Source organism: Agelaius phoeniceus, chromosome 5, assembly GCF_051311805.1.
Source record: "Agelaius phoeniceus isolate bAgePho1 chromosome 5, bAgePho1.hap1, whole genome shotgun sequence".
Lineage (NCBI taxonomy): Eukaryota > Metazoa > Chordata > Aves > Passeriformes > Icteridae > Agelaius > Agelaius phoeniceus.
Window position 1 is genome coordinate 40,102,346 of NC_135269.1, and position 12,700 is coordinate 40,115,045.

Consider the following 12,700-nt stretch of genomic DNA (forward strand, 5'->3'; position numbering starts at 1 on the left):
ATACTTTATGCTGAGAGGCAGAGGAAGGATTACAGCAACAGTCTCCCAGAATGGGGTAGGGAAACATTACTTTGAGAGGCTTTGAAATGGAGGTCAAACCCACATCATTTACCTTTTGCTCCTCCCTGCCCCCCCCCCCCCCCCACCAAATGTAAACCATGAAGAGGAAAATAAAGTAAGGCCTGTTATATTTCTATCTCTTTTTTTCTCCCCCTAAAAACGACCACTTGTTACAGACAGGAAGCAACTGCCAAAAGTTGTTCACCTTCAATCCTTTATCACTTAAAAAAACATTGTGGCTCTGACCACAAAGCCACTGGCAAGAGTAGTTTGGGGAGAGCTATCTATCTACAGCGATAAATAATAAAATAAAGCATCTTCCCTTTTGAATCCCAGCTGAGAGATTTTGCCAAGTGATCAAACTTGTCTGAACCTCGGAGCAGCAGCTTTGAAGTAATAAGAAAGAGATTGAAAACTTGCAGCCAAGAGCCGCACACACCTCATTAGGGTCCAGCCATGCGGGGAGGCCAAGCAGCAGCCGCCAGGCCCAGCCTCACGTACCCTCTGGAAAGGGGCTGTGGGAAGGGGAGATAAAAGCGCCTTTCACAGTGGAAGCGCACTGGTGACATTTTTACGAGCGCCAGCCCCGGGGCTGAGCGGCCCTTGCCACGCTGCCCGTGCAGCCTCGGCCACGCAGGGCGCATGGGCTCGGCCGCCGCCATCCTTGCTCTCCGCGCCTCCCCTGGCTTTTCTCATCCCTTGCTTCTTTGTTTCTGAAGGAGTGAGTTTAACATACAGGGCTCTACCTTACCCTGGCCATTCTCAGAAAAGCCCTCCAAAATGAGAAACATATTTCTTAAAGATAGTGAGCCAGGTTCCCTGAGCTGGTTCAGCACAGTTCACATGGGACTTTCTAGTATAATTTAGAACATGATTTTTAACAACAACAACTACAACACACCAAAACAAAAAACAAAACCAAAAACCAAAAAACCCCTAACCAAATCAAAACAAAAACATTAAAGCTTAACAGAGTTGTAAAATGCTCTAAAAATGTCTGAAGATTTTGATCATGGATTTTGCCACACAGACACTGGCAAGGCTGCGTGCTTCCAGCAATGCAGAGTATTTAACTTAGAGAGCTGAGGTTCTGGGTTTAATTTCCAGTTTCAGACTAAACAGCAGGTCTGCAGTGAAAGGCAGGCGACAGCTCCTGAGCACAATGGGGCAATGGAAATGCTTCTCTTGCAAACTTTACTGATTGTGTAACCATGGAGCACCTCTTCGTGCAGACGAAAAAGCAAAATCAGAGAGGTTCATGTTGGTTTTAATAAACTTCCCCCATCCCTTCCCTTTTTTACTGCAAGAATTCAGCTGCTATTTTATTATGTAATGCTGCAGGCTAAAAATATATCCCTAATTTAAGCCACCTTGCCAATAAATCTACAAATACCAGGTAATCCAAAAAGGGTAGTTATAGTTTAATGACAAACTCTTCTTGTCATCTTAATATGTTCAACTCCTAAAGGATTTAGAGTGATGCATTTAAAGGTTTTTTCAACTTCTTGAATATCTCACACTCTGAATCTGGTGCAAAGTGTGAGAAAGTTTGGCCTCCTCAGCACACAGCAACGACACAACTTTTCTAGATCAGTCTATGCAGCTATCCACAGGACAAAGCTCTTTATTTCTCAAAGCATGATAACCTGATTCAAAGTGACTGATTGATGGTCTCAAATTTAGTAGATACTGATGATTTCCTTTTGATTATATAATCTTTTATGGGAATTTCTTTTCCAATTGAACACATATACATTCTATAATCAAATCAGAGAAGGTATCCTGATGGAAATGTTCAAAACATGTTTATTTTACAACTGAGACAGATTTACTGCAATTTATACTTCAATGTTAATCTATTCTCCTGTCTAAACATAAAAAATACCAACATAAATTATAGTTAATGCCTCACTATATAACACATTTCTCAGGAGACTACTGAAGCGATGTGTGAGCCCCCTAACTTACTGTAACTGTGTCTTTGCTGTTCTGAATTCAGTTTCCAGAATTTGCTTCAAAATAAGCTTGAGAATCAGGGAAGGGGAGGGGGTGGAAGACATTCACTACCTTGAATCTGATATCTCCGGGGTCCTAGAGCTCACATGTTCTTTCTTTCCAGACTCAAGTCTGGTTTCAATGGAGCTCTCATTTTTCTTCCCCCTAATCCTGCCGTGAGATCAACCGTTGGTAACTCTGTGAGAAATTAAATACCAGGATGTGGGAAATCTGAGATCTGAATTCAAGCAGAATGTGGGTGATTCATTTATTTCTCTCCTTCTGTTTTCCCATGGTTGTTGTGTGGCAAGTAACTCTTCAAACCTGAGATCAGAGATCAGCCCTGAATAATGTGACTACATTGACAGAGCACAAGAAAAGCAAAAACTACACTAGCAATATTATATCCCTCTCTAATATAATCATTAGTCATTTCTAAAGAGAGATTTCAGCCAACGTTTTCTGAAAACATTCTGGAATTTCCAGAAATGCTTTACAGTGGGATCAACAGCAGAACTTCATCACAGTGATGCTCAACATCTGCTGGAGCAGACCTCCTACAAAATTTAAAATTTCTTGTATTGGGATCCCAATGAAAAGAGAGACAGTTTGCTATGGTAATGTGACTGCTGACTGCTACAATGCCCAACAGTCAGGCAGGGGTTTTTAAGCTTTCTCACTCTTCAGTGTGAGAAAGGAAAATTTATTTGTTTAGGTCCTGTAAGGATGAACTCAAGATGCTCATAAACACTAGACTGTGCAAAGATTTAGATCCTTCTTGCACTGTTTGGCAAAGTGTTGATGTCTGAAAATCACCTATATACTTCTGTAGCCTTCAACATGAAGTGCCTAGGACCATAATTCTCACTGCATGGTCTAACATGAGGCTGTGATACTCCTGTACTTCTTACTGTCTACTGTCACAGCAGTCACATGCCTACAATATCCAAGGAGCAATCAATGACCATGAGCTCTGAATGTGCCCCTAAACTGCACCTAGCCTGTCATGGACTGTGTTTGTCCTCTGGGCTGCTTCACTCCATCTCAGCACTAAGGAACAGTACAGTGAGAGCATCAATAGAAATATTATAGAATAGAAGCTCCACTAGGAAAAATGGTTTTAAAGTGTCTATTACAATTGTTTCACACTGATTATGAATCCTTCACCTGAGCTGTCCTCTCTGAACTGCAAGGGAGGAGGCAAGCTCATAGGCTCAGCCTGTCCATCCTAGCCTTAATGTCTGGCACAGGAGTCACAAGCTGAGGAACTGCCCAGGAAGGCCAGATGTCACCCAGGGGTAGCATGGCAGCATTGATTTCAAGGAATTACATAAGGAATTAATAAATTCACAAAATACCAGGTTTCCCTGGTATTTATCCAGAAAAAAAAATAGTCTTCTTATTGCTTCTTTCCACAACATGTTTAAATATGTTAATAAGGACTGAGCATACTGCTATTTTTCCTAGCCAAATTTTATTAGTGCTGATAGTTGAAGACGGTAACTATGTATCTGAGCAAATTATTTAACAGACAAAAACTGTATTTTCATTGACCTTAACTTTGATTCTATTTTTGCTTACCTTATTACATATGCATCACACCATACTTAATCTTTAAAATAAAATTTGTAGCAGAATTTATATGCTGAATTGGAACAGCAAAGATAGAGCAATTTCCAGGAATGGTTACATCGGTCTGTTTCCCTATTTTTCCCTTTTTTCAGTGCAACAAATGAGCAAGGATACAACCCTGAAGTATCTATAGTAATAGTTAAGTCAGGGAATAGAGCATCTTTCAGTGGCTTCACCTGGATGTGGAGGAGCAACAACAATGCAGACCATTGAAAATGCAGAGCCCTTGATGAGAAGCTCAGGAACCAAGCTCTCACCAAAGAGCACTTTCCTCCTGTGCAGCCTCCTGCTCCTCATCTTTGCGAATTAGCATTTTGATTATTTTTATTACTGTAACTCCACAGAATGATCATGCTGGTAGTTTCAGCTTTCTGAGTATCAGACAGAAAATAATCTTAAAATAATCCTTATTTTCAGGGAGTAGCCATGTGCTGCTGAGAATGCTGTATGTCTCGCATGTCTTGTATGAAGCAAGATACCCAAGTGTTAGCAGCACTGACTCTTGCTACTCTTGAAAATCTCAGCCAAAATATGTAGCATGTGTATGCAAAAGTAGCACTGTTTAATTTATTCCTGACTGGCACTTTTTTAAACACTGCTCAGCTATGCTCCTCAACAGTGTTTCCCAAGTACACACCACAAGCCCTTCTCTTCTGGCTACTATTAGTGAGACTTCAGTTTGTGTCAAATCAGAGCCAAGTTCTGAACCGAAGGAGTTCCTCCCTAAACACCTTTTGTGGCCACAGCTGTGGGGTCAAACACACAGCCACTCTGCCCACAGATGTTGCCTGACCACCTCAGGCTTCTTCCACAAGCAAGGAGTGGGGAGGGAAGAGGTAGGGAGAGGCTGAAGAGGAGTGTTGCTGGCTTAAGGGAGATCTTTTAGCCCACCCCTGCATACTCTAGCCTTCTACCACCAACTGCAACACCCACTCCCTGTGCTGTGCAAGGAGTGGCTCAACAGCTGCAGTCCCTGAAGTTTTACATCCCTGCTCTTAGGATCAGGTCTTGCCCAGCGCACTGGAAAAAAAGCAGGGACCTGAAAGTGTATCTGTGTTGAATGGGCAAATGTGTGACCAGTGCTTCATTCAGAAAGCTGCCTCCTGCCCTAGAGTTTGCCTCAGGGAAATAAATGCTGTGTGTTTGAGCCGTCAGGAATCCATTATTGTTCTTGTTCAGAGATGAAGGTTCCTGTTATGTTGAACTAAATCACAGCACTCCTGCTCTTCGATTGACTCATAAACTGGCTGACAAGGACATGACATCTTCAAGTGGCACATTGCAGCAGGCAAGACTGAATCCCCAAGATAGTCCCTCACAAGTCAGGAAGTAAAAAAATATCTTGCTAAATCTGATTCCTTTTTTGTCACATCAGATTATAAATGCATGCACGTTGACCACTCCCTTATGCAAGAAGGGAGCATAAACACCTCAGTTTTAGTGGAAGGGGAATCAAGGCACTATGACACTTGCCCAAAATGGAACTTACACAGCACAGTTCTCAGAAATAGTGGTTTCAAAGGGAGCTGTGCTGTCCTGGCACAGTACTGACTGAGCGCCTCTGTCTGTTCCTTAGGCACTGCATGGAGCACAGTGCCAGGCACCTTAGCCTGCCTTGTGGACCACAGGCACATTAAGCAAGGGGATGTAAAACTCAGTCAGCATCTACTGTCAGAATTACACATCTGAATTTAACAGATCTGCGGACTCAACCAAACCAAATCATGCTTCTGCTTGATCACTCAGGCTCTTTGACCTTCACATGCTGAGCTGCACTGTGTCTCAGGTTTAGGGAGCAGCACTAGGAACACTTCTCTCCTGGCAGCCTGGAGAGCTTGCTAGGATAGGAAATGGCACTGCTGCTGAGGTATTTCCAAGTTTTGAGTCTTCAAAAGTGACTGAATGCCTAAATATACTCCTGTTCTTTAAGAGTTTTTTAATCCATTGATTTAATCCAATCAATTTGCTTAATTTATTTACAGACAAATTTATGGAAGTAGCCATCTCAAAAATGTTCCTCTATCATAGCTATGTAGTAAATGACAATCAAAAATATTTAAAACCTTAGCTACCTCAGTCTTACACTGATTCAGGTATTCAGGCATAGCATCATTGAATTACATTATTCAGATTCTATTCAGAACTTATGTCATGTAAGTAAGAAAATATCTTATTTCAGATATACCTGACCTCCCTTTCTAGCCATCATTCTTTAGCCCAGGTTAGTACTTCATCTGTTCATTGAAGCAGTAATTGCAACTTCTATATTTTCTCCCAGATTCTTTTTCTTATTTTATTTCAAAAAACATCTGTTTTGTTGGGTTTTTTTAAGTCATCAGACAAATTATTCAGTGTCTCCCTGTCACAATAAACCCCTTATAAAAGAAAAAGGAAGACTGAATATATCTTCCTTTGGAAACCACACCAGTTTCCACCATTTTGCCTTGAAAAGAGAAAGAAAGTAAGGATGTTAAGCCCAGTACCCTCCATGAAATTCCATCTACTGCATCCATGAAGAAAGCTAGAGACTCTCCTTATTTCCCATAAGCCACAAAACATGTTTGCTCAGCATGTGTTCACATGGTACCAAGAGCCTACAGTACATTAGAGGATGTTCCAGAGTGGCCTATGTAACACGTGCACATTTATCCTGTGCTAAAGGACAAAATTACACGCGTTATTGGAAAAGAAAGTTTTACCTCTCCAGGATATGACTTTTTGGGAGTTCCCCTGGGAACTTTCTGACTCTCCTTATCAATAAACACAAAAAAAGTCCATGAGACACAAGGTAGCTTGCTGAATGCAGTGGAAAGAGCAATGAGACCCCAGGGCACTAGGTCAACTTCCAGGGCAGAGATTATTCAGTATTTCTACAGTCAAGGCTCAGACTGCAGCATTCCTGGGTTCACAGGACACAGGGTGGCCTTGGACAATGGCACTCACTCTCTCAGATGTGTATGTGCACCTGCTTGGTGCCAATCTGTCTGTGACACTGGAAGCTTCTTTTCAGCCTGTGAAAAGTGGATTTCTGGAGTATTCCTACCACATTTCTGTCTGCCATTTCCCAGAAGGGAAAAGGATGAATTCACATATGGTGGCTAGCAGATACACAGAAGGCCTGAAGCTGGTGTTAAGTGCAGCTTTATTGCATGGCACAGAGAGGTGATGAGGTATGTGCTCCCTGGGCCTGCTGGCTGGGGTCTGCCAGCACGTTGGCCCCACCACACAACCATCAGGGGCCCCAGGTTCACAGCCAGCAACTTTGTGGCTGCACATGAATGTGTGACCCACAGGTGTAGCTCCTGGGCTGCAGAGCCTGTGCGATGCTTCTAGCATTTACTGGGTCCTACACTGAGTAGACATATGCAATAGATGCAACCTGAGGTGTGTTTATATACATATATATGTATATGTGTGTATATATATATATATATATATATACACACATATACATATATATGTATATAAACAGATCTTCTTTTCTGTATGAAATATGACTACACTTTTTAGTGTTTCTTCTTGTTGGATTTGATTTTTTTGGACATTGTTTTAAAAACATCTACTACATTTAGCATTAGGTAGGGAAGTATGCTTCACTTGTTCTTTTGGTGTACGTTTTCTGTACAATTTCTTGTGTACACTGTTTTATGCATACTTTACGTGTACTCTTCTGACTGATATACTTTTATTCTGATCTACACACTGTCTTTCTGAGTGGTATGCTGTCTTTCAGACTCAGATACAAAGGATTTCCAAGGATGTGAGATTTTAAGAGAGATAATAAAATTTTCAAAGGGCTGTTCTATGTTCATTATATGTCTTCTCTGCAGAAATGATAAAAAATAAACATGTCCTGTTTCCAGAAAATTTTGATAGTTTTCATTGTGTTTTCCTAAAAACATCTATTTCCTTCATATTACTTTAGAGTGTAACTCCCCCATATGGCTGAGTCAACAGCTGCTACAAATTGCTTAAAAATGAGGAAATGAAGAAATTTCTGTTTGGACTGTGTATTTGCACACCTCAGTAAAAATATTACTATGTCATGACTGTAAGATCCAGCTGTACATTCTTTAGAGACAGAGCAGATTTCAAAGAGTCTTGTTTTGAGGTTCAGGCAAATATCTACGTGAAAGTGCTAAATTTACCAATGTCACGCAGTTATGCTGGCTCTTTTCTTAATTTCCCCAAGGAAATGTGAGAGTATGCATCAGTGATCATCACAAAGATGTGAACAGACCACTGTATTCAAAGCTTCATATTAAAGACATGGGTGTGTAGATTTCCAGTGGGTTTTACTGCTGCTATGTACTCTCTGTGTGATGGTAAATCCTCAGAGCTCTGGCAAAGTTTAAAGATACTGCAGAAGTTTACATAAACATCTGTATGGCCCTAAACTGGACAGCTGATATCCATGAAGAGATTTAGAGCATGGCAGTGCCCTGCATGATGCTTAAAATCTGGGAAATGGTAATAGGAACAGAGCTGTTATTTGCAAAATGAGAATTTTATCTGGTCTTACTGCTTCTGTACTTGTAAAAGTGACACAAACCCAAGAGACATACTTGCTAGCAGCAAGAACAAGAGTAAGAGTGATGTAAACTAACACTCCTAAGAAATCTTTCAGAATACACATGAAATCCAAAGCACAGGAGACCACTCAGGGACCACGTGTGAGCAGGAGTTTCTGCCACTTTTACCAAGGAAGGCTCACCATCAACCAGCAGTTCTTGACTGTAACCTCTCACAGTCCCCACCAATGAAGAAAGTATACATTTCTAACTTAATCCAGACTGCCACATGGTAAAGCCATCTGGGAGGATATTTTGAAGGAAACAGATGGAAAAGGAAGAGATTCCTCTGAATGTAGTATAAGATTTACATTATCCTCCATGAACTTCCATGTAGTCCCCATGTTTATATAATTTATCACTATTTCCTTAGACAGCTCAGATTAGAAAGCCTGCATGAGCTCATGTTCTTGTTGTTAACTCAGAGTCTGAACCTCCCTACTTTAAAGGGAAATTAGGTACTATAAAGAGAAATTAGAGAAAAGCAACCAGACCTGAGTGAAACCCAGCAGCATGAAGTTCTTGATCATCCCAGGAATTACACTGTTTTACCTCTCCTTCTTTCAGCCTCAGGAAGACACCGTCCTGAGCATTTGCTCACAGTGATAAATTTTTGTTCTTTGCCATGCACCCATAACAGCAGAACTGCAATGGTGTGCTACTGCAAGCGTGAGAGCGTGGCCTGTTAAAACCAGGAAGGCCTGAAGATAATTCAGTGATTTCACTGAACATCCCTTTGTCCAAAGATTAAAAACAGAAATGTTGTCTGTGTAAAGACATGGCATATAATAATTTAAGGTGTTCTTTCACTACTCAGTTGTGGTAACTGAAGAGATCTAAACAGCCTTCTCTCTCCTTTCATGTATTCTTCTGTGGCTCCTCAGTTTCTGCACAAACACTTCCATTACTAATGGAAATGTCAAAAGGCTTTCTTTTCTCTGTCTCTGCCTACATTGCTACAACTGCTGAGGCACCACTGCAGCAGCAGTGGCATCCAGCTGGTTGACACACGCTTCAGCATCCCTATCAGAATCACTGCTTCAGCAAACGGTCAGGAAAATCCATATGGGGAATGCTAGTGCTTCAGTTCAAATGCCTACATCATTTGGCCATCAATTAAATCTGTCATTACTTTGTTCTGCTACAAAACAACAGAGTCCAGGTCCCTTCTTTGTCCTCCTACACCCCAGCCCAGCTTCAATCCCAGATCTTTCTTCCTCTCTTGCATCCAGGGTTGCACATGGTTATTGCACAAACAAAGCACTTGCAGGAGTCAGTGCCTGGGCAGCTTGGAAACCTGGCAGCACCACAAGGCCCTTGGCAGCAATGGGTTCTGCTAGGCTAGGCTACAGCCATCAGTTCTAGACCCCTTCTTCCTGCTGACCTCAGTGGGACTGAGCTCTGATGCATGCCAGAGGAAAAGGCAACATTAGCAGCTGCTTGGGAGTCTCTGCCTCCTGGATTTGCCTCCTCTCTGCAGCAGGGCTTAGCCTCCCTGTCACTCAGGTGCCACAAAAGAGAGAGCTGGCTTTGTGTCCACCAGCAGGTTTACTACCATGTTGTAGTAGGAATAGCCTGATTGTAGCAGTAACATTTGAAGGATATAAACAAGACATGGAGAGGAAATCTCCTCTATTAGAAGAGCTTGGTGTGTTCTGAATTGTGTGGTGTAGTCAGATCATACATAGTAAGTTGCTGGGGACTTAGGTGGGTTTTAGCATAAGCTGGCCTAAAGACATCACCTCTCCTCACAAAACTTAACCTTACTTGAAAGTATTGCTACATTCATCCTGTGTGTCACCTCCACCATTCAGAGAGATTATTAGCTGTGCTATGGATTCATCATTGCTACAACTCTATTGATTTCTTTTGTAGAAATCTGATTCCTGCACATGCTTTGGAGAGTTACATCATTTTACCCCTTCAACTCGTATCTGGATGTTTTCTGTTTCGTATGCAACAGTTCCTAATTCAGACTGCAGTTGATATTATGACGATGTACACTGTACATTAATGTATTAGAACCATAAGGTGGAAAAATTGAAGTATTATTCCTTTCTAAAAGCAGACCTCTTTCCAGAAGAGCAAGGGACCCTTTATACTCTTGACTAAGCTATCATTCATGTACATGGAGGTACAGCAGCACAGCCCACGGACTCTGCCAAGCAGTCATGGACTTGCTCCCATGCCCAGAGGTTTTTCTCTGTTGGTGCACATATAACAAAGTGTTAGAGTTAGGTTCTTGGGGTTTTTAACAGGCTGGAAGAAGAAAATGGTGTTGATTTTAACTGCAGTGTTTGACTGGTTTCATGACACCTTTTGGCTTGCATTTTTTTTCAAAGTGTTAAAAAAGAATAATACTACCCAACCCAAAAAGTTCCAATGTGTTAGTCTTTATGATGGATCCAATCTGGTTACCAAGTTCAACCTATTATATTTTGTGGATTTACAGAATCCTTTAGTGTGATGATGCAGAGCAATGCAGAGTCCCCAGGCAGTGCAAAGGAGAGCTGCTTTATTGCAAAACCAAGGCCTTTTTAAGCAGTTAACAGGTTACCAGTTTGCACAGTTTTAAGGCACAACAAGCCCAAGGCCACCAACCACCATACACCGTGACGTGGACACGTGGCCATCACCCTGCATGTCTCTCACGTCTCTCACAGCTCTCTACCCCTATTCCAGCTGAGTCACTCTCCCATAGTTCCCTTCTACTTAGCCTAAGTAGCAGGCCTGAGCCATGATTTCACAAAGGCCCTTATTTTATAAGGCTTTGCCTATATGCAACACTAAGGAAAGCAGAGAGATGGGTTTCATGCATATGCCCCTTCTTGCTGTAATGCAGTTCCCACCTAGCCTTATTCAGGACACAGAGAGATACTTATTGCATGCTGGACTCACACCACAGAAGTGTGCATGTGTGTCTGCACTGTCACTGCAAGGTGACCAATGCAGAAGGAGGACAATTCTGAGCAGCCACTGTTCCCTGCTTCCTCTCTTTCCAGGGCCACCACATGACTTGTTCTGGTGGTTGTGCCCAGCAAGCCAGCAGCTGTCCCCCAGCTCATACAATTGATGCATTTCCCTTCTTTCTTTACAGTAAAAGAGGCCAGTTGAAATATTATTTCACTAAAGTAGTCTAAATAATTTAAATTAGTTTTTCTTACCTGAGCAGGCTTCTTTTGAACCACTTGTTGAGGCTGAAAAGTAAAACAAAGACACAGTGAAAAACAAAATTAAGTGAAAACGCTTAACTGTGATTTTATGAGTACTAGGAAAAATATTTTCAGCAATAGAAATAAAACACAGGAAAAGCCCACAGTCAGAAATGGAGAGATGAACATACCAGCTCTCACACCCAGCCTCTCCTGTACCTACCTACAACTTTGCTCTGAAGTAGTTCACGTTAGTGTGGATGAAGAGGAGTATGTTAAGCTTGTACAATTAAAATCAAAGTGAAATCTAATTTAGCATGTTACATCTTTCTGCTCTTCTATGGTACTGCTGCCTTAACTTATCAGACCATGAGAGTGACCTGATTTTATAAATAGATTTTGTTGTCTCCACTGCTGCTGCTCTCTTACAACATTCTCAGCTGTGAGTGGAGTGTCCTGCTGTGGGGGAGCCCTCCCTATTCATCACAAGCAGGGTCAAAGCTTAGGCAGAGAAGTGAAGGACACATAACCCCATTCCTGAGCCATGGCTTCCCACTTGACCAAAGCCACCCTTGCCAAAACCAAGGAGACTGGGATGGACAGTGGTTCCAGCCCTTGTGAGTTCTAGTTTGAGATTTTCAGCTGCATGAAGCTGATGCTGTGCTGACCCTTGCAAGCCTATTCATGTGATTACAGGGATGCCCATCACTGGCCAGGGTGGGTGTGTCCACCTGCCTATGCAGGACCTGGTGGCACCACCACGGATCCTCAGCAAGTCTCTCTCCTGCTGGTCCCACGCAGGACTGGGAAACACAGTCCTCACATGAGTCAGGAGACCCACCAAGGTGCCGGTGTGCTTCATCCCAACCCAGGAGAAGAGGAGTACCAATTAAGGAACAAATACAGACGTGCTTAAAATACACCAGCATTGCCCAGATGATGGGATGACCCTTGTGGGTGCTGGAAGCAGCATGGAACAATAAGATCACAGATCAAGGATGAAATCCTGACACAGAAACAACAAAAAGGCTTCTCTTACTTCAATGGGACAAAGTTGCTGCCTGCCTCCCTCCCCCCCCCCAGACATTCTGTTTTTAAAGTCTATGAATTTCACCCAATGATTTTCTTCCTGCCCTTCCTTCCTGCTTTTTCCTAATCCCAGCCATGATTTTAGATTTTAGTGCCTTTCTTGGGCAGAAGCCAACATGCCATCCCTCTGCATGGCCAAAAACCTAATTTTCACGACAGTGTAGTAGGAAATAACTGGAATTTTTCTGAATAAGCAGTTTA

At 42.2% G+C, this 12,700-nt stretch overlaps 1 protein-coding gene across 1 annotated transcript in view; it reads right to left on the minus strand.

Annotated features, from left to right (window-relative positions):
- HMGA2 (high mobility group AT-hook 2) overlaps window positions 1–12,700 on the minus strand; it is a 111,450-nt gene that overhangs the window by 11,775 nt on the left and 86,975 nt on the right. Inside the window, exon 4 of the mRNA XM_054632215.2 lies at window positions 11,423–11,455. Within this exon, the coding sequence (XP_054488190.1) occupies window positions 11,423–11,455 (33 nt within the window). The remainder of the gene's footprint in view (window positions 1–11,422; window positions 11,456–12,700) is intronic.